Source organism: Globicephala melas, chromosome 12 (genome assembly GCF_963455315.2).
Source record: "Globicephala melas chromosome 12, mGloMel1.2, whole genome shotgun sequence".
Lineage (NCBI taxonomy): Eukaryota > Metazoa > Chordata > Mammalia > Artiodactyla > Delphinidae > Globicephala > Globicephala melas.
The window spans coordinates 14,333,107-14,355,808 of record NC_083325.1 but is presented as its reverse complement, the minus strand read 5'-3'; the positions used below and the strand labels follow the sequence as shown (position 1 = coordinate 14,355,808).

General features: G+C 38.0%; 1 protein-coding gene across 4 annotated transcripts in view; it reads right to left on the bottom strand.

Moving 5' to 3' along the window:
- The window catches only part of IMMT (inner membrane mitochondrial protein), a 48,588-nt gene that overhangs the window by 17,026 nt on the left and 8,860 nt on the right, over window positions 1–22,702 (bottom strand). For 2 of the 4 annotated variants that reach the window (XM_030837445.3, XM_030837446.3), the window contains exons 2-7: window positions 16,818–16,891; window positions 15,775–15,964; window positions 10,554–10,665; window positions 8,533–8,655; window positions 7,432–7,539; window positions 2,857–2,993 (exon numbers count right to left, since the gene is read on the bottom strand). In XM_030837445.3, the coding sequence (XP_030693305.1) occupies window positions 2,857–2,993; window positions 7,432–7,539; window positions 8,533–8,655; window positions 10,554–10,665; window positions 15,775–15,964; window positions 16,818–16,891 (744 nt within the window). Of the gene's footprint in view, window positions 1–2,856; window positions 2,994–7,423; window positions 7,540–8,532; window positions 8,656–10,553; window positions 10,666–15,774; window positions 15,965–16,817; window positions 16,892–22,702 lie in introns of those variants that run through there. The other 2 variants (XM_030837450.3, XM_060309925.2) reach the window with 2 other exon arrangements.

Genomic DNA, 22,702 nt, shown 5'->3' with positions numbered 1-22,702 from the left:
GTTCAATAATTATATTTCAAGTCGCCCAAAGAGGGCCACTACAGGGGCTGCTGCACACTTAAAACATGAGTGCAATCTCAGTGCGGTGTCCTGGGCCTTGGATGCCCAACCCGTATCTTCCCTTGTTAGAAACAGAAGTGGTTTTGCCTCTGCAGCCCTAAGCCTGCTACTTTAAGGGGAATAGGGCTCAGCAAAAGTAATGCCTCTGGTCTGGGTCATTCACAAGCAATTCTCCACATTATGTTCCTACTGACATCTAGTGTGATCTCAATTTTAAAGGTACATCCATTATCAATGGAAAGTTTAAACAACCAAGTTCCTTAAGGCAGGATTAACCCTGCCACCGGACCACTGTGGCAGTCTGAGGAAGCCTCTCGGGGTAACATTTTTAAATGCTTAAAATGAAACTATTAGATTGCAGAGAAGCCCAATTACATTGAAATATGGTCACAAAATATACATTTTTTTAATTTTATGAAATAGAAACCAAGATCTAGTAGTAGAACTAATAAACACCCTAATCCAGAAGTAGTGATGGGCATAAATGATATTTCAAGAGATCTGCAAGTACCATAACGTAATATGAAAATACCTATGCTTTCTCTTGGTAATAAAGTTATGGATACTACTATACTAACACTACTGCTTTTGTTGTCACTATTCGTAATTGAAGAAAAGCTTTTGAGGCCAGGGAAAATAAAGATGTTTTCCATCCAAGTTCAGCGAGCCCCTGAATTCTATCCACAGACCCAACTCTAGACTAAGAACCCCTGCTTTTGGAAGAAACACTTGGTGCTTCTTTTCTGTCTGTGTATCTCACTTTTCTAGCTTTTATGTTCTACCTAGATTGTTGCAAAGTGACAAAACCAACTAATTTCATGATGTGGATAATCAAGTTGAAGATTCAGTGAACTGCCACTTTAGCCATCTTGCAAAATAAAATACATCAAAAAAGTTGCTGGTTTGGGCCATATCAGTATCCTGTATAAAAAATTTTCCAAGACTTTATCATATGCTGTTACAAGACCCTGGTATTGTATTAAGATAACTCTTCATAACTAACCCAAACAGACTCATGAATCAGGTAAATGTCAATGACATATCTGGGGGCCAAAATGTGTCTCCCTCTGTTAAAGGTATTCCTGTTTACAGAGGTCCAAGGATAAGCTGTCCTGTAAAACAGACAGCGGATTCCCCCACGATCAAGCCTGGTCCAACTGTTTACAAACAATGCTTTGAGAAATTAACTCAGTATGTATTATAGAACAGCCCATGTGCACCTACAGCTTCTTTTACTACAAGAAACAGGGTTGGGATCAATTTTTAACACTTCAAAACTTGTGTTCAATACGTTTTTCTGATTATTTTGTTAACACCAGCTAGTATTCCCTAATCTGGTTAACTGTGCTACTATAAAGTATCCTTTAGTTGTAACATCTTTATTGTAAACGATCTCATACTGTCTAATCCACATGCACTACGTTATGTGTTCAGTGGGAAGAGGAAATACCCTCTTATGCAGCCTTCCACCAAAGCAGTACCATGGACATCTAAAACTTCTAATCACTGTCCTTCTGAAAGAACCTACTTGGGTTTGAACTCAACTTCCTGATATCACGCAACTTCCAGCCTTCTCTATACATGTGTCTAACCAGCATAGTAAATATTTCCTGTGTGGTTTCTACTTTCCTGACTGAACTCTGACTAAGATTTAAATTTTTCTCGTGGATTTTGAACAAAACAGAATTTTCTTTTAATTTTTCAAAGTTTGTAGCTTCTTGACTGTTTGCATCAGAGGTCTAATTTAACTCCTTTGTGATGCACGTACATACAACTAAAGCAATCTGAAGTGTATTTAAATTTTTTAAAAACCACAGTCATGGTGGCAAAGTAACTTTACGGATCATGCATGATCCTGATTCCTGAGATCTATAGGTTCTCTATTTCATTTTATTCTTTAAATGACTTGGTGTCAAGATACATTTTTATATACTGAATAACTGAATGTAATTATAAAGGAAATTTATTGAGTCCCAGTATTACATTTTTTAAAATATATTTATCTATTTATTTTTGGCTGTACTGGGCCCTCGCTGCTGTGCACAGTCTTTCTCTAGTTGCGGCGAGTGGGGGCTACTCTTTGTTGTGGTGTGCAGGCTTCTCGCTGTGGTGGATTCTTTCGTTGGGAGCACGGGCTCTAGGTGGACGGGTTTCAGTAGTTGTGGCACACGGGCTCAGTAGCTGTGGCTCACGGGCTCTAGAGTGCAGGCTCAGTAGTTGTTGCGCATGGGCTTAGTTGCTCCATGGCATGTGGGATCTTCCCGGACCAGGGCTCGAACCCGGGTCTCCTGAACTAGCAGGCAGGTTCTTAACCACTGCGCCACCAGGGAAGCCCTAAGTCCCAGTATTAGATTTTAATTAGTGTAATTACTTTATTCTGTGAAGTGTCCAATGTAAGTTAAATAATCAACATATAAGCATTTAAAGTAGCTGGTGTTTTGGGGTAGCTGGGATCTCTGTATTATTCTTTTAACTGTGTGTCAATCTAAAAGTATCTCACACAAAAAAGTTTATTTTAAAAAATGGCTGGCGATTTTAAAGCAAAAGAAAACAGGCAAACAACAAACACATCCAAGCACTATTAAGATATGAAAGCAAATCTGAACTAATTCTTATATCATATCACCGTTGTGAGATAAAGCACCATTTATAAAATTCATTAAAAAGAACACCTGAAATTTTTTTTTTCATTTTTGTTTGTTTTTCTAAAAAGACAATCATTCTAGTTCGTTTTCGCTTAGTGAGAGAAAGCCCAACTTAGAAGGAAGAAATCGTGTCTAACGTTCTTTGGCCCACCTCAGAATCGTCCATGGCTGTTTTCAGTATGTTGGCGTGGGCAGTGACAGCCTGGACCGCAGCATTCTGAGCCACAATAGCCTGCTGAGTAATGTAAGCAGTCTGGCTCAGAGCATCTTCTAAGCTCTTGGCTAGTGCTGAAGTTAAAAAAAAAAAAAAAAAGTTAAAAACTAGATCCCTCCTGCCAAATGACTTTAATCTTTCCCTCTTCACCTGTTGAGTCTTACACTGCATTTCCCCCTCAAAACAAACAAAATACAGATTTAGCGAATCAAAATTTCACTTAAAAGTATGATAAAATATTAATAATTACTGAATCCAGATGGTGAATCTATGTGGGTTCATTACACTATTTTTACTTTTATGTATATCTGAATTTTTTCAAAATAAGACATGTTTTGGGTTTTCTATATGAAAGGGAAAATCGCAATAGGAAAGGCAAATATATAAAAAGATTGAAGATCACTTAAATAAGCCAGCATATAGTTTAAGAAACAATCAGAAAAATGTTGTGAAAGCGATTATAACTACAGTGAACAGCAAAAGGATAAACATGAAGATATAAAATAGGACATCAAAATCACAAAATGTGGAGGAGGGGAATAAGAAAATGTAGATCTTTTACAATGTGTCTGAGCTTATATGACTACCAGTCTAAGGCAAGCAGATATAGCAACGGGTTAACACACTTGAAAACAAGGGTAACCACAAATCAAAACACGCTACAGATTCACAAAAACCGAAAAGAAAGGAATTCAAACATAATACAAATGAAAACCATCAAACCCCAAAAGGAAGAACAAAAAGAAGAAGAAAGGAACAAAGAAGACATTCACTGGATAACAAGACTTTAAATGGCAAAAAATACATACCTATCAATAATTACCTTAAATGCCAATAGACTAAATGCTCCAATCAAAAGACACAGAGTGGCAGATTAGATAATAAAACAAGAACCTACAATATGCTGCCTACAAAAGACCCACATTAGGGCGAAAGACACACACAGACTGAAAGTGAGGGGATGGAAAAAGATATTTCATGCAAATGGAAGCAATAAAAAAGCAGGGGCAGCAATACTCAGACCAGAAAAAATACATTTTAAAATAAAGGCCATGGAGAAAGACAAAGAAGAAAGACAAAGGTGGACACTATATAATGATAAAAGGATCAATATGAGAAGAGGATATTATACTCATTAACTTATGTGCACTCAATATAGGAGCATCTAAACACATAAAACAAATACTAACAGACATAAAGGGAGAAACTGATAGGAATACATTAATAGTAGGAGACTAACATCCCACTGACATCAACAGACAGATCTTTCAGACAAAACATCAACAAGGCAAAAGAGATCCCAAATGGCACAATAAAACAGTTAGACTTAATTGCTATCTACAGCGACACTACATCCAAAAAACCAGAATACACATTCTTTTCAAGCGTGCATGGAACATTCTCTAGGACAGACCACATACTAGGACACAAAACAAGCCCGAGAAATTGAGGATAAGTAATTAAAGATAGTAATTATTTCAAGCATCTTTTCTGACCATAAAGGCATGAAACTAGAAATCAAACACAGAAAGAAAAATGAGGAAAAACCTATTACATAGGGACTAAACAACATGCTACTAAAAAACCAATAATAGGTCAACAAGGAAATCAAAGAGAAATCAAAAAATACCTCGAGACAAACAACAATGAAAACACAACCATACAAAAATCTATGGGAGGCAACAAAAGCAGTCCTAAGAGGGACATTCATAGCAATAAAGGCCTTCCTCAAAAACAAACAAATAAAACTCAAATAAATAACCTAACCTACCACCTAAAAGAATTAGAAAAAGAAGAACAAAACCTAAATTCAGCAGGAGGAAGGATATAATAAAGATTAGAGATGAAATAAATAACACAGAGATTAAAAAAATAGAAAAAAAAAAACAAAGCAGGAGCTGGTTTTTTGAAAGGGTAAACAAAATCGACAAACCTCTATCCAGGCTCACCAAGAAGAAGAGAGGACCCAAATAAACAAAATAAGAAAGAGGAGAAATAACATCTAATACCACAGAAATACAAAAGAAATCATTAAGAAGAAAATACTATGAACAGTTATATGCCAACAAAGTGGACAACCTTGAAGAAATGGACAACTTTCTAGAAACATACATCCTGCCAAAACTGAATCAAGAAGAAACATAATTTGTACAGACTAATCACTAGAAATGAAATAGAATCTATAATTTTAAAAAATTCCCTGCAAACAAAAATCCAGGATCAGATGGCTTCAATGGGGAATCCTACAACAATATACAAAGAACTTATACCTATCCTTCTCAAATTCTTCCAAAAGACTGAAGAGGAGGGAACACTCCCAAGGTCAATCTATAAGCCAATATCACCCTGATACCAAAACCAGACAAATACACTACAAAAAAACCCCGAAAATTACAGGCCAATATCTTTGATGAATGGAGATGTCAAAATCATCAACAAAATATTAGCAAACTGAATACAACAACATATAAAAAGGATCATATACCATGATCAAGTTGGATTCATTCCAGGGTCACAAGGATGGTTCAACATATGCAAATCTATCCCTGTGATACACCACAGCGACAAAAACCACATGATCATCTCGATAGATGCAGAAAAAGCATTTGATAAAATTCGACACCGCTTCATGATAAAAACTCTCACCAATGTGGGAGAACATAATAAAAGCCATTTATGGCAAACCCACAGCCAATATAATACTCAACAGTGAAAAGCTGAAAGCCTTCCCACTAAATTGTGGAACAAGACAAGGATGCCCACTCTCACCACTTCTATTCAACATAGTACTGGATAGTCCTAGCCACAGGAATCAGACATGAAAAAGAAATAAAAAGGATCCAAATTGGAAGGGAAGAGGTAAAATTGTCATTATATGCAGATGACATGACATTCTATATAGAAAACCCTAAAGATTCCACACAAAAACTAGTAGAACTGATAAATGAATTCAACAAGGTGACAGGATACAAGATTAATATAAAGAAATCTGTTGCATTTCTTTACACTAACAATGAAACATCAGAGAGAAAGTAAAGAAACAATTCCCATTTAAAGTCACACTAAAAAATAAAATAAAATACCTACAAATAAACCTAACCAAGGAGGTGAAAGACCGATACACTGATAAAGGAAACTGAAGATGATTCTAAGAAATAGAAAGATATCCCATGTTCTTAAACTGGAAGAATTAATATTGTTAAAATGTCCACAGTACTCAAAGCAATCTACAGATTTAATGCAATCCCTACCAAAATACCCATGACATTATACACAGAACTACAACAAATAATCCTAAAATTTATATGGAACCAGAAAAGACCCAGAATTGCCAAAACAATCCTGAGGAAAAAGAACAAAGTTGGAAAGATATCCCTCCCAGACTTCAGGCAACACTACAAAGCTCAGTAATCAAAACAGTGTGGTACTGAAAGAAAAAGAGACATATGGATCAATGGAACAGAATAAAGAGCCCCAAAATAAACCCACACAGCTAAGACCAAAAACCAAATGCAAGTAATCAAACGAATGCCCTACATCTGCGCTCATTCTGGCCCTTCTACTCTGTACACAATTCTAACAAACTTGCCTCCTAGGAGTAGGACAGAGCCAGCAAGTTGAAGGAAAACAAGAACCACTCAAGACAAAAAAAAAAAAAAAAAACAGAAAAACGTGATGGAGACAAAAAACAAAAAAACCGAAAAACTATAAACAGCTGTCCTAAGAATTTAAAACTAACATCTCTTGGTCCAGCAAAAAGCTACATGCACACTACCTCCAGGGACATCAATATATTGTAGCACAGTACAATAAATTATGTTCCAGGTACCTCGTTTAAGACAGGAAAATACATTTTTAGGTAACTTATATCCGTGTTTTATTTGGCCCTGTGGCAGGCGGGCTCTTAGTTCCCCGACCAGGGATCACACCTGGGCCCTTGGCGCAGAGTCCTAACCACTGGACCGCCAGGAAGTCCCACTAACATCTTTCTTTAAGCCATCAAAAAACCTAATGTAAAACTGAAACTTAAAAAGGAATATGCTTCGGTTAGGTGGAAACTAGCAATGTGTGGAACATTCCATCCCCCAATGATGTCAGATAAGGGGGCGGCCAGACTGAGCCCAGAGGCCAGGTAATAAACCAGAGTAGGAGCCATTACAACCTGCACAAATAAATGCATGAGTGTAACAGTTAGAAGACTCTTAAGCAAGTGGCCAAAACATAAATAATTTGTGTTCCGCAGAGTATAAGGAATCTTCAGCACTAACCATGATAAAAACAGAAGGACAAAGTACGTGAATCACTTGAATTTATGCGTATTAGAATAGCCCTTGTCACCTGGGTAAAAGTTTAGATGGAAAGAACACAAATGATGAAATAAAGATGGTGAACAGAGCAACACCACCGAAGGAACCACAAAGAGCTGACGGATGAGAAACTTGTGTGACAGCTAAAGAAGAGAGCAACCGAGAGAGATGACCCAAGTACTTAAGAAGCGTCAGGTTTACATACACTCAATCTTAACTTGTTCTTGCTTCTCCTGTTGCGCAAGCCGAGCTGCAACTTCTTCAGGTGGCCGCTCCCTTACAGAAGTTGAGGATGCTTCCTCTTGCAGTAAAACTAAATGAAAGGCAATCAAATTTCAGCACAGAATTTCAACAGCTAATGGGGACATAAAAACACCATCATTTGTGCTTGCCAGATGTATCAACTTGAGGGCATTTTTGTGATAAAGATTCTAAAACCACATCATCACTCAACGATTCCAACATGAAGAAATAAAGGGTCAGCTCTCAGCAATCCCATTATTGGGCATATACCCTGAGAAAACCATAATTCAAAAAGCGTCATGTACCAAAATGTTCATTGCAGCTCTATTTACGATAGCCCAGAGATGGAGACGACATAAGTGCCCATCATCGGATGAATGGATAAAGAAGATGTGGCACATACATACAACGGAATATTACTCAGCCATAAAAAGAAACGAAATTGAGCTATTTGTAATGAGGTGGATAGACCCAGAGTCTGTCATACAGAGTGAAGTAAGTCAGAAAGAGAAAGACAAATACCGTATGCTAACACATATATATGGAATTTAAGGGAAAAAAATGTCATGAAGAACCTAGGGGTAAGACAGAAATAGAGACACAGACCTACTGGAGAACGGACTTGAGGATATGGGGAGGGGGAAGGGTGAGCTGTGACAAAGCGAGAGAGAGGCATGGACATATATACACTACCAAACGTAACATAGATAGCTAGTGGGAAGCAGCCGCCTAGCACAGGGATATCAGCTCGGTGCTTTGTGACCGCCCGGAGGGGTGGGATAGAGAGGGTGGGAGGGAGGGAGACACAAGAGGGAAGAGATATGGGAACATATGTATATGTATAACTGATTCACTTTGTTATAAAGCAGAAACTAACACACCATTGTAAAGCAATTATACCCCAATAAAGATATTTAAAAAAATAAATAAATAAAGGGTCAGCTCTTAAACCCCTTGTTTTCAAAGATTCATTCAGACTTTGAAATTTAGGGAATGCCTAGACATTGCATAGTTCTGATGAGCATATCATTTACATAACCACAAATACAGATAATTTAACTACCTGAAGTTGCAGGCTTGGGTTTTCCTTCATCAGTTTCTGTAGATTCCTCATGCTGAACCAAAGGCGCTGGGACGGACAGTGTGTCACCTGCCGCAGAAATAATTTGAGCTGCCTCTGTAGGTGCTATAAATATATGTTACACATGGTATTTACAGTTTCCTGGGTTAACAGAGAAACACACAGGAATCCACTGCTACTACCTCCCACTTCACATCTGACTCCTTAAAGACACAAACACATGTGCTGCCACTACTCAAACACACAGTCAGGGGCGCTGTCCACTGCACAAACCCACACACAATGAGCAATGGCTGGGAAAGCACAAGAGAAGAGTCTGGTCAGCATCCACCTGCATTTCAACCATTATTCTCAGGCAAGCCTTCTAATAACAGTACTAAATGGTACTAAATCTTGACATGAGAAGGGGACGTAAGATTTACATAACATGGAAAAATAAAAACAAATGAGAAAAGAGCCTGTAATGAAGAAGGTAGATAAAAGAAAGTAACCAAAAACTATTTTTTAATTGCTCTGAAGAGTGGCAGAGGTGAAAGAGGTGTGGGCAAGAACAGCACGGCAATTTTAAACACAAAGAAGACAAGTTCACAGTTTAGATGGTGAGTGAGTAAAGGACAGGACTCGGTTAAAGAAATTACTTCACAGACATATTTTTAAAGAAAAGAAGGTTGAAAAATCAAGAGCTTATAAATTATAAATAAAAGTGTTGATGGAAGAGAAATGAGTAATTCTGAAGGTGGAATAGATGGTGGGGTGGGGAGCAACTAAATGGAGAAAAAAAAATTTAAATAAACTGAAGGTCCCATTTAAGAGTTAAAGTTGGATTATCACAAGGCCCATTAACTGGTCTCCTTGCTGCGTCCGTGGTTCCTTTATCTATTCTCCACAATAGCCAGTAATCTTATTAAAAGTCAGCTATCAAAAAAAAAAAAAATGTCAGCTATCAACCCCGGCTCATAATCCTCCCAACAACTTCCCATCCTACTCAGACTAGAAAACAAAACTCTTATGATGGCCTCCAACGACTGCCACTATAGGCTTTCTGCTCCCTCTCTATTATTGCTATTATTCTCCTCTTACTCTACCCCGGTTTCATTTGCTCCTTGCTAGAATACGCCAAGCCTTTGCACTAGCTAATCCTGCCTGGATGCTCTTCCCCACCAGCCCTTTACATGACTGACTCCCTCATCTCTTTCTAGTCTCTGCCCAAATGACACCTTCCAGAGGAAACTTTTCTTACCCACTCCATTTAAAATTGCAATATTCCCTCCCACACTTAGCACTGTATGACATCCTAGACATAATTTACTTGTATATTTATATGCGACTTCCCTCCCCTCATCCCACTAAGGAATCTTCACAGCATTCGTGTGTTTGTTTTTACTGTTTTGTTCACTGCTATAACCCCAGTGCCTAAAAGACACCCAGCACTTGGCACACAGTAGATACTCAGTATTTACTGAGTGAAAGTCAGGTGATTTAATCAAGGACAGAAGTGAAAGGAGAAACATAATAAATTCAAATGCATGCAGACCAGGTTAGGACTAGGCACTGCTATAAATTAGTGTGGGATTACAATCATCAAGGGGAAAAAATCTGCAGATCAAAACTAGATGAAGACACTTCATCACTAAGAAAGAAGAGAGAAGAAAGAGCTGGTGAACAGGCAGAAAAAAGAGGTGTGGAAAGAGAACAAATCTTAAAATCTAAAGAGAGGGAAAGCTAGGAGTCAGAGAAAAGGAAAAAGAAACAGAAAAATAAGTGTGTTGCAGGCAAGACAATTCTTGTTACCATTACTTAGTAGCTGTTCACAATAAAGCCCAATTTCATATCCCACTCAACCCTTAAAAGGAGAGCCAAGATGACAGGTGAGAATACTCCCTCCCCAAGGTGAGGGAAGAGTCCTTCATGGGGACGGGGCCCCCCTCTTGACCATGGGTACAAATACATTAAAACAATTCATTTACCTATAATTTTAAAAGAATGATTCTAAATATAGGTACCTGTTGTTGAAGCTGAAGCGTCTCCCTTTTGTTTCTGGAGCTGTGAAGCAGGCTGTTTAGATTCTTTCATTGCCTCAGATACACTAGAGGTTTTTAGTGGACCAGACTGAATCTTGGAAATGAAAAACATTTAACATTTCAGATATGACAGTGTTCTTAAAAACAGGCAGCACAAAGTATCTTGTATTATTTTAAAAGTCAAGTTTTTCAGGCTTTTAACATAAAGGTATCAACAATTTACAACAATGTACTTTATTTTTTAATTTTTTTTAAGCTTCTTTATTGGAGTATAATTGCTTTACAACGGTGTGTTAGTTTTCGCTGTATGACAAAGTGAATCAGCTACATATATACCTATATCCCCATATCCCCTCCCTCTTGCGTCTCCCTCCCACCCTCCCTATCCCACCTCTCTAGATGGTCACAAAGCACCAAGCTGATCTCCCTGTGCTATGCGGCTGCTTCCCACTAGCTATCTATTTTACATTTGGTAGTGTATATATGTCCATGCCGCTCTCTCACTTCGTCCCAGCTTACCCTTCCCCCTCCCCGGGTTCTCAAGTCCATTCTCTACGTCTGCGTCTTTATTGCTGTCCTGCCCCTAGGTTGATCAGAACCATTTTTTTTTTAAGATTCCATGTATATGTGTTAGCATACGGTATTTGTTTCTCTCTTTCTGACTTACTTCACCATGTATGACAGACTCTAGGTCCATCCACTTCACTACAAATAACTCAATTTCGTTTCTTTTTATGGCTGAGTAATATTCCATTGTATATATGTGCCAAAACAATGTATTTTATTAACCATAGTAAGAGAAGCCATCGTACTAGAAAAACGCAGTCCAAAAATGTCACTCCAAATGACTAGTCTATATTTTAATAGTAACAAAGACTTCTCTTAGGGCAACTAATAAAGTACATGATATATGACCTTCCCTTTAAACACCATTCCTTTTATATATACAACACTGAGAAGGCTATTTCCATTCGCATTCTAAATCCAGTTATGGTGTCTTCTAAATAAATTCAGTTAAAAACAAATGTTTTTTTAGAAGGCTCTGAGTAAAAATGAAAATTCATCTTTTTTCTCTCTAATCTCCAAGATTCCCATACCTGCACACTAAGATATATGATCTAATTGTGAGTAATGCCTGTTTTTCTCTTTCTCAATAACCACCTGCCTTAAGTTTAAGGCACCACTCATTAACAGGACTGCCAGGTGATGTGCCACAGAAAATTACTGAGTAACAGAAATATTTTCATTCACCACCTATGCTGTCCCCTTTTTTGCCAGAACTTGGCAGTGGGACTCAGATATCCCTAAGATGTCTACTCAAACATAATAGAAATGGTTCTGAATTTTGTCACTACCAGAAATCAGAAATATATCCATTTTTGGGCTTCCCTGGTGGCGCAGTGGTTAAGAGTCCGCCTGCCGATGCAGGGGACACGGGTTCGTGCCCCGGTCCAGGAAGATCCCACATGCTGCGGAGCGGCTGGGCCCATGAGCCATGGCTGCTAAGCCTGCGCGTCCAGAGCCTGTGCTCCGCAACGGGAGAGGCCACAACAGTGAGAGGCCCGCATACCACAAAAAAAAAAAAAAAAAAAAAAAAGAAATATATCCATTTTCTTATTATTAAAATTTTGTTATTTTTTAACTCATGAAATGCATGCTCACTATATAACAAGCAAAATAACATACATCAAGATACATCATTGTTTTAGTTTGCCCCTTCATTGCTCCTTCCAGCACTCTCAGGGAGCCAATGCTAATGCCCTGAAATCTATCCTTCCACCCATGAGCTCAGGTTTATATACATATACAATTTTTCATTTCTTTAAACAAACTAAAATAGTTAATTTTATATTATACAAATTATCATGTAACCCTTTTTTCATTTAACAACATATTATGGACATTTGCTTCTGGTCAAGAAATTCTTTTTAGTTGAATAATATTCTAATTTAATTGTATATCCTAATGGAGTGGCAAATCCCATAATTTGGTCAATTACTCCCCTACTTATGGACATTCAAGTTGTTTCCTGATTTTTGTTAAGCATTCTTGTCCACAGACAACTGAAAAGCACTAGAGTGTGCTGTCTGCAGGATAGTTGCCAGAAGAGGGAGTGCTGGGTCAGAGGGCTTGTATATTTTTAAGACATTACCACTTTCACATAAGGTTCTGGCAACTCACACTTCTCACAACAAATGTGTGTGTATGTGTTTGTGTATAAATACGGCCTATTTCCAGACTCCATTGTTCTGTTCCTCTAATTTCTATTCCTATGTCAAAACCTTATTGTTTGATGAAAGTAGGACTGTAACAGTCAGTATCTGGAAAAGCAAGTGACCTCTGACCCCCTACCCCAACACTTTTTAAAAATGTCCTTGACTAGTCTTATACATTACTTATTCCTCCACATGAACTTTAAAATCATCTTGTCTGGTTCTTCACCCTCTGGAAAAATCAATTAGAATTCATATCAGATGTCTGTGTGTGTACTTATGTACATATACACACATATCATAAAAACATTATTTCTCTCAAATATATACATATTTAAGAGAGATTTGAGAGAAATGCATATATTTAAGAGAAATGACATTTTTATATTACATCCCATCCAGGAACATAACATTTGTCACCATTTAGACAGGTCTTATTCTATGTCCATCAAAAAGATTTTAGGTTTATCTTCTCTCAGTATTTACTGTCTATGCATAAATAACCATGTTGACACTAAAAGGGTTACCATGAAATAAAATGCATAGTTTCTAAAAGAAACAAGTTTGTAAGAAAGCACAACAGTATAGAGTGCTGAATAAATGGTACAAATTAAAAAATAAAAACAATAATTGCTATTGGAATTCAGCTGTGTAGTGAAAGATGCAGGCCTTGAAGAGAACACTGAAAGACAAAAGAAAGGAAGTCACTCTGAGTAGAAGACAAACATGAGAAGAGTTGTACATATGGAAAGGATCACTCTTTAGTTCTCTAGTTTACCAAGGACCTTGGAAGAATGCCTGGTACATAATAAGCACTTGATTGACATTTGAGTAAATGAATGAATGAAAAGCACAAGGCATATTTGTAAGGTAAACAAGTATGAAACTAAGTATTTATGAGCAGGACCATACAGAGATAAGACTGGAAATGTAAATGAGAGCCAGAATGCCAAGGGTACTAAATGTCAACGTAAGAACCAGCAAAAGTCATAAACTACAGAAATAAAGGAACCAACAGCCAGCTCCTAGGTTAACATTTAACCTCCTGCCTTCACTTTCCTTATTCAGAACATGAGACAATCTCTCTTCTGTCTTTAAAACAATAGGAATCAAAGTTCTTGATTAAGTGATATGATGAAAGTATCATGAAAACATCACAGCACTTATTCTAGAAGATTCTCTGATACTGATATAAGGATGGCCTAGATCATGTTAGGAAGAGAGACTGGGGGGTTGGAGACTGGGAGGAAGTGGGAAAGGCTGTGTGTCAGGGGAGAGGAACAGGGCTAATTTAAATACAAAGTGATAAAGGTCAGAAATGAGATAAAGATGGTGGAAAGAAAACAATAAACATTAGAGATCTAACAAGATAGGATAGCTAGGACTTCCCTGGTGGCCCACTGGTTGAGAACCCGCCTGCCAACGCAGGGGACACAGGTTTGAGCCCTGGTCCAGGAAGATCCCACATGCCGCGGAGCAACTAAGCCCGTGTGGCACAACTACTGAGCCTGCGCTCTACAGCCCGCGAGCCACAACTACTGAAGCCCACGCACCTACAGCCCGTGCTCCACAACAAGAGAAGCCACTGCAATAAGAAGCCCGCATCGCAACGAAGAGTAGCCTCCACCTGCCGCGAGCAGAGAAAGCCCACGCGCAGCTACGAAGACCCAATGCAGCCAAAAATAAATTAAATAAATAAATGAATGAATTTAAAAAAAAAGAAATGAATGACATTAAAAAAAAAAGATAGGATAGCTACAAAATATGGGCAGCTGTGAGGATGAATCCAGGAATTCTAACCGAGCTACTTGACAGCGTGGTACAATCTTTAATACATAGAAAGCAAATCAGGAAGAGCGCAAGTTTTGAGGTGGTGGAGTACAGACATGCAAAGTTCACAAGTGGCAATGTTCAGCAGGGTAGGGAAAGTGGGGCAAGAAGAGGCCAAGGCTATTGAGAATGACACCTGAAGTCATGTCAAGGGCAAAAAGAACACTACTCTGAACTGTTCAGCCTGACTGTATGCTCCTGAAATTGCTTCCAGCTCTTTCTCCCAGGTCATGGAGCTTAAAATAGGCCCAGGACTTTAGAATGAAGCCATAGGATTCTGCTCCTCGACTACTGAAGCTGCAACACTACCTCCCTCAGCCCACGTGGACATTTTAAAGTTCAGATGGAAGAATAAATGCTGTAGAAGACCAAGAACATGTTGAGTCATTTGGGGTGGAGGTGAGAGAAGTCAGAGGACACCTGCTTTTCCACATAGTAACTCTGTCATAGGATTGGTCTCGAGACCATGTTAGATACTGCAGAACAAACGTCTACCCAGTTTCTAATAAAGAACTGGTCAGCCATGTCCAGCCTCACAGCATAAAGAAATATCCAATACCAAAGCAGCAAAAATTCATGCTCTCTTTTATACATTTTTTTCAAGCACCCGTTTGAAAGAGGAAATACGTTAACATGTTTAAAAAAAATTTGTAAGCCTAATGGGGGAAAAAGAAGAATATGAAGAATATGCACAAAGTTCCAGGAATACGAGAAGGTATTCCCGTCACAGAATCGGTACGTAGCTGAAAATTCTGTGGCTGTTTTGAGGTCTAAAAGGAGCCATTACTAACTATGACACGTGGGTCCTGTGTCATGGCCATTCCACGTTTATGTTTTTAGTCTTCTAAGTCAGAGTTTGAGGGCTGCAATGCTGTAGGCTGACACAGAACCCCCTCCATCCACAGGGCAGCTGGGGTTACTTCTGCCCGAGCTGCCCCTTCCATTTAGCCTTGTGTGCCACATAATTATTTTCTATACGATGTGGACTAAAGGAGAGCACTTATGGGACTCCAAAGGGATAAAAATCCAGCTCTACGTAATATTACTTCAATTTTTTAAAAAATGAAAACATATACCCGGCAAAATATTTTCAAGATGAAAACAACCTGCTTTTCAAAGTATTCTCTAGGATAAGCTGAAATTGTGCTTAAAACCCTTACCGGCTTCTTTGGCAATGGAACAGTATGCGGTGGGGAACCAAGAACCATCTCAAAGAGCTTGTCTGAGTAAGGTATGGTTTTCTCTACATTTTTCCGGAAATGGGAATCCCATTTGGCATACAGGATAGTGCCACCGATACCGCCACCAACAAACAAGATGCCAGCTCCAGCAATTTTGCTAGGAGACAACCTAAGTGAAAGAAACAGGAAACACATTTTTATTTTTTGGCTCTCCTAAACCTACTTCCCTAGACTAATGTAAGAGTCTCAAAGACCTCAAGCCTCTATTTCTCTACCACTGATTCAGATCACAGCAGCCCAGTTTATCACCACAGCTGCACATCACCTTTCCCTGATTTGTTTTTTAATATGTTCACAACAAAAAATAATATTTCTTTATGGATAATTTTTTAACACAGTAATATCTAGGATAGGAAGAATGAAGCAATCTTCCCTTTAACACTTAACACTTAGCATGTTCAGGGACTTCCCTGGTGGTCCAGTGGTTAAGAATCCGCCTTCCAATGCAGGGGGTGCAGGTTTGATCCCTGGTCAGGGAGCTAAGATCCCACATGCCTCCTAGACTTTAAAAATGGTCCACATCAAAAAAAAAAAAACAAACCTTGGCATGTTCACAATCACGAGGTTTCCTTTGAACCCAAAAAAACAAGTATCACTAATTTTCAACAGTCCTCTCCCTTAAACATTTCCATAAATACAATAAAACAAATGTCAAGTAGAACAAATACTTCTAAAGTTCCAACGTGCTGAGTTCTGGATGTATATCTATTTGCCATAAAGGGGTGGGGGGGTCTACCTTGGATGCCATCCAGTCACCAAAGAACCAAAAGGAGCACCCTGACAAATTTTCGCCTACAAATAAATAATGCTCCAAAGATACTATGGCAAAGCTCCAGTGTTTGTACCCCTTAAAAAAAAAAGATTTTATGCAGATATTCTCATATCCAAAGAACGAACACACACACACGCCCCTCAGCATACAGTTAAAAGCCTATGTATTTACAGGGAGACATGCTACATACCGAGAACCGCCTGGAGTGGAGTATCTACGGCATGGTCGCAATGGACGGAGTACAAACTTCCCACAAAGACAACTCTAGAGAAGAAGGAAAAAAACACCACAACCAATAGAGTTATAAGAATCTGGGAGGACTTTAGGGTTGGGAACTCAGTAGTAGTACTTTTATTACCAATACAAACGTCTTCATTAAACAAAAATTTATTTTACTTTCAGAAACCAACTTACCTTACCATGAAACATATTTACAAACCCTTAAAAACAGTGATGCTTCCTACGCCCCAAAGGCTCATATAAAACGACTTTTAAGATTTCAAAAAACAGGGACTATGAGACCATGATCAATTAGCATTTTTTATATTGAGGTACAGTTGATGTATGGTATAAGTTGCAGGTGCACAACATAGTGATTCACAATTTTTAAAGGTTATATTCTATTTATAGTTATTATAAAATACTGGCTATACTTCCTGTGTTGTACAATATAGCCTTGTAGCTTATTTATTTTACAAATGGCAGTTTGTATCTCTTAATCCCCTACCCCTGTCTTGCCTCTCCCCACTTCCCTCTCCCCACTGATAAGCACTGATTTGTTCTCTATATCTGTGAGTCTGTTTCTGTTATATTCACTAGTTTGTTGTATTTTTTAGATTCCACGTATAAGTGATATCATACAGTACTTGTCTTTGTCTAATTTATTTCACTTACCATAATGTCCTCCGAGTCCATCCATGTTGCTCAAATGGCAAAATTTCATTCCTGTTTATGGCTGAGTAGTATTCCATTTTATACACTCACACACACAGACACACACAGACACACACACACCTTCTTCATCTGTTGGTGGACACTTAGGTTGCTTCCATCTCTTGGCTATTGTAAATACTGCTGCTATAACACTGGGGTGCCAATTAGCACTTTTAATGTTATGTATGCTAATTATTTCTTAGAGACGATTTGCCATGTTTTCTTTTTTATAAATTTATTTATTCATCTAAATCTCAAAGTTCATTTTGGTTTCTCCTAATATATAATTAGACTAAAAGTTAATAATTTTAAGAAAAAAAACTAAGTCTACTAATGTCATAAATGTTCATGTAAATACTTATCTCCATATAAGTTGTCTACCTTTACACAAAAGCAAATGATCAAGACAATGCTGTGTGATTAGTTTTAATCAAAGTAAAGCACATAACATCAAACGTTTCTTAACAAAATGTAGATCCCTTAAATAAAAGAAACAAATGGGCATCTAAATACTATTTGGGGAGGCTTTTGATAAACCTAAGGCCATGCATAGCTATCAATTAGAAATTTCAAACTTATTGTATCCAGAAATAAAATCTTTCTTTATACCAAGTAGGAAATCAAACAGCAGCAAGGGAAAAAAAATGCTTTCTCTAGGTTCCTTGATGAAACTGCATCTAAGGAGTAACGGAAAAACACAAACTTTCTTTTAAAAGTATCTTAAATTTTAAGAAAATATATCACATGATCAGAGAGCACATGAAATTACTCTAGAATAATAGTTGCATTTACATTCTATTTGCCAAAGCCTAGAGGTAAACATCAAATTAACATATTAATACATTTGGGGGAGGAAAAACTGTATGTTTTACAATGTGTAAAGCAGCTATAATTGGTATTTTAAAAGTATTTCAATTATTACCTTTAGTGTAGAATTCTCAACTGAAATTACAAGAAAAGGGTGTTTTCCTACTGTTCTATAAAGCAGGTAGCATGAAATTTCAAACAGAATTGCATCTACTTTCATATATCAACAACTCCATTTTGTTCACTTAGGGATGAAATATTAGGAAACCATTAAAATTGTGTTTTGTTTAAGAAAGCATTTTTTTACCTCAATGGGTATAAAAAGGTATTTGAGTCAAAAATTAAGGCACTGTTAACGGCGGACAATTAGCTAATTGGAACGTCAAGCAGCAAACATAATAATGGATCCTTGATTCTGTGTAATACAGAGCCAAATTCAACACTAGAGTCTGAGAACACCCTAATTCACAGCAATATATACTTTTTAACCTGCTCCTTTATCCATCTTCTACTTTTACCCTGCCCCTCTTCCCTCCCTTTGACAGATATATTTGGTGTGATTGTAAGTTTACAGTTCCTAGCATTAAGTAAATTTAAAATCTGAAATTCAAAATCAAAATTCAAAATGTTTAGTTACATACAGAGTGAAGTCTCCCTCATGCTTCTGTCTTCCAGCCACTTAGATTCCCTCTCCATAGGCAACCAATGCTACCTGTTTCTTATATATTCAGATAGTTTGTGACGGAGAAGTCCGGGCACGCCCCCTTTACACAAATGATACCATAACATACACCCAGTCCTGTAGTAAAGTTCACTCAACAATATACACTTGAGCTCATTCTATATCAGCACATGAAAATCTTCCTACTGGATTTGAGTGATTCAGTACTCCACTGTATGGTTGGTTGTACGGCTGTCAGCATAACTGATGCCATCTTAGGCCCATACAGTTCCTCCTGTCCTTCCACAGACCCTGCCGAGGATGGTACTGTGTGGTAAATCGCTTCTCTGTAATCAAAGGCTTTGTAGTTAATAGATATTGTTTAATAATCATTAGGACCAGGGGGCCTCTATGCTCTGTTGGTCCCCAAACATTGAAGACCTTTGCTGACGTATTCCCCTACCCATGAGACCCGTTACCCACTCAATCATCTTGACTTAGGAATGCACGTCCTGTTCCCAAGCACGTACCCCTGTACTCTAGGTTAACTATAAAATCGTCCCAATAGCCCCTCAGACATGCGGAGTGCAGTTGTGAACGCTTCTGGATCATTGCCTGCTGGATCCCACCCTGTCAGTTACCCTATAATAAACTGATCTGTTGATTATGTGGAGCTGCCTGCCTTGTGTTTTGGTCTCAAGACGCTCTCAGTTTGGTAGGTACATTTCATTCTCTCTGGCCTCCAACAGTTGTCACTTAATATATTTAACCAGCCTCTTTTTGATGGTGACTGAGGTTTTGTTTAAATTTTTATTATAATAAACAATGAGAAACATACATCATTTGGGGTCAATTCCTAAAAGTATTCCTAAAAGTAAAATCTGAAATGTTGGTAAATATTGCTGTATTAGGGGCGTCCCTAGGGGTACAGTGGTTAAGAGTCCGCCTGCCAGTGCAGGGGATGGGGGTTCCCACAGCCTCTCCAACAGCCTTGCAGTGCAGTTTTAATCACAGTTTCCTTTGTTATGACTGTGCATCTTTTAATATATTTATTATCTATTTTACTTCCTTTTCTATGAACTGTCAGTGTATCCTTTGACCACTTTTAAATAAGATTGATCATCTTCACGTTCTAAGTGTTCTTTACATACAAAGAAAAATTAGCCATGTCCCTGCTACTTGCAAATGGTTTTATCCAGTTTGTGATACTTTTATAGCCAAAAGTGTCCATCTTTTATGATTTCCGGGTTTTCTCCTATTCTTCGAAAGTCACCCTCTGATGATAAAATAAGTCTTCCATGGTATTACTCTCATGGTTTCATCTTTTTTATATTTAAATCTTTGAATCCAGTGTAAAGTATATGGCATGGATTCAACTTTATTTTTTCTTAAATGTCCATTCAGTTGTCCCTAAATCGTAGACTGAATAATCCATTTTTTCCCCAACAATTTGAAATGCCACCTTAAAATATACTCAATTCCTTGATGCACTTAGATTTCCTAATTTGTTCCACTGTTCCACCTATTCACACACTTCTATTCATAGACTAACCCCACAATGTTTTAACTACTGCATCTTAGAATTAGGTTTTGACCTGGTAGAGCTAGTCCTCTCTTCTAGTACTATTCTTTTTCAGAATTTTTCTGGATATTCTTGCTTTTGCTTTTGTTTTTGAAAGCTGAGCTTTGGATTAAACAATTGTAAAAATGCACCAACTGTAATATGCACCCTGATTTAAGAAGGGATAAAACGTGGAAAAATTTATCTTTTATGACCAAAACATAGTAGCAATAGAAGGTTTCACACTTGGGACTTCCCTGGTGGCGCAGTGGTTAAGAATCCGCCTGCCAATGCAAGGGACATGGGTCTGATCCCTGGTCCAGAAAGATCCCACATGCGGCGGAGCAACTAAGCCCATGTGCCACAACTACTGAGCCTGTGCTCTAGAGCCCGTGAGCCACAACTACTGAGCCCACGCGCTGCAACTACTGAAGTCCGCACACCTAGAGCCCACGCTCCGCAACAAGAGAAGGCACCACAATGAGAAGCCTGTGCACCACAACAAAGAGTAGCCTCCGCTCGCCGCAACTAGAGAAAGCCCACGCACAGCAATGAAGACCCGACGTAGCTGAAAAATTAATTTAAAAAAAGTTTCATACTTCTGTACAAAAAAAAGAAAATTGATTGTATCCTGAGGCAAATAAACAGGTTTTTTATCTGAAATAGTGGCTCCTGGTTTAAAAAATTTAAGTATCCTATTCATTAGGCTACCATCATAGTCTATGTTGCATTTCATATTCCAAACAGAGCTTTAAGAGTCAAAATACTTAAGTTTTTCATGGTTTTATCATGAAATGAATCCCTAGATACATAGTCTAGTCTTGCCTATTAAAAAATATGGATATCTTCTAAGTCTATTAATCCATAGGTCTTTTACTCTATAGGTGTTCCCTCCAGTAATTATTCTGTTGAAGAAATCTGCTTGTTCAACCTGCAGAATTTTCCACAGACTGGATTTTGTTCAAGGTGCAATTTAACATGTTCCTGTCCTCTGTATTTCCTGCAAGCTGGAGCTGGAACCAGACACTTGATCAGACTCAGGTTTACTCTCTTTGGCAAGACTTTAGGGGGTGGTGTTTTCTTTCATCGGGAGGTACACAACATCTGCTTGCCTCTCTTTTTGTGCTGTTATCAATTGTGCTAATGTACAATGTCTAGATCCATTAATTTATTGGAAGTTGCAAAAAGTGGTCTCTAATTCTATTTTTCATTTATAATTTGACGTATTTTATAGAGATGCTTCCCCTCATCTACAATTTGATTACTCAATAGTACAGTTCCCAGAGGAAAGGAGGATAAATGGTTGATTCTTTTTATCCTTTTATCCAGTTATCCTCTGATGATGAACAATTGTGCGGTTTTTTGGTTTTCATTTATTAATTGTGACAGATTGTATTTTCCAAAAACTGCTATAGTTCACAGCTCACATGCTTTTCTAGAACCTTGCCACTTCCCCAGAACCTTGCCACTTCCTCAGAACCTTGCAAGCTCATGAGACCCCAAGAACCTCCTAATGGAACCTCCTTAGAAATGAAAGATATTTACTTATATGTTATTTCCTTATAAGTATATACAATACAATATAATTTTTATCTGTATAATAATAAATATTATTTACCATAAAAGAATAAATAAAGACTAGGTTTGGGGTGATCTGTTTTACAGCTATAACCAAACAGATGCTTGTACCTGGAAATAGGGTGCTACTATAAAACATAAAGCACGTGTTAATGACTTTGGGACTGGGGGTGGGGAGTGAAAGTTGGAAGGGCCTTGAGGAGACTGTTAGCAGAAGCCTAATGGCCTTCACAGAAGCTGTCTTGGTGAGGGCTTAAGAAAAGTGAGAAAAATATTTTTGGAACCTGGAGGAAAAAGGGATCTTTGTATGTAGTGGCAGAAGTTTATCAAAATTGTCACCTGTGGTAAGACGTGGAAAATAGAAAACTAGGTATAGCTATACCTAATGAACTGATGGATTTAGCTAAAGACAGTACTAAGCAGAACGTTCACAAGTGCCAACTGCTTCCTTTTAGCAGAGTATGATAAGGATAGCGCCAAGCTTCTGAAAGACAAACAAACTGAAAAAACTGTTTAGCTTTCAAGCCAAATTTGA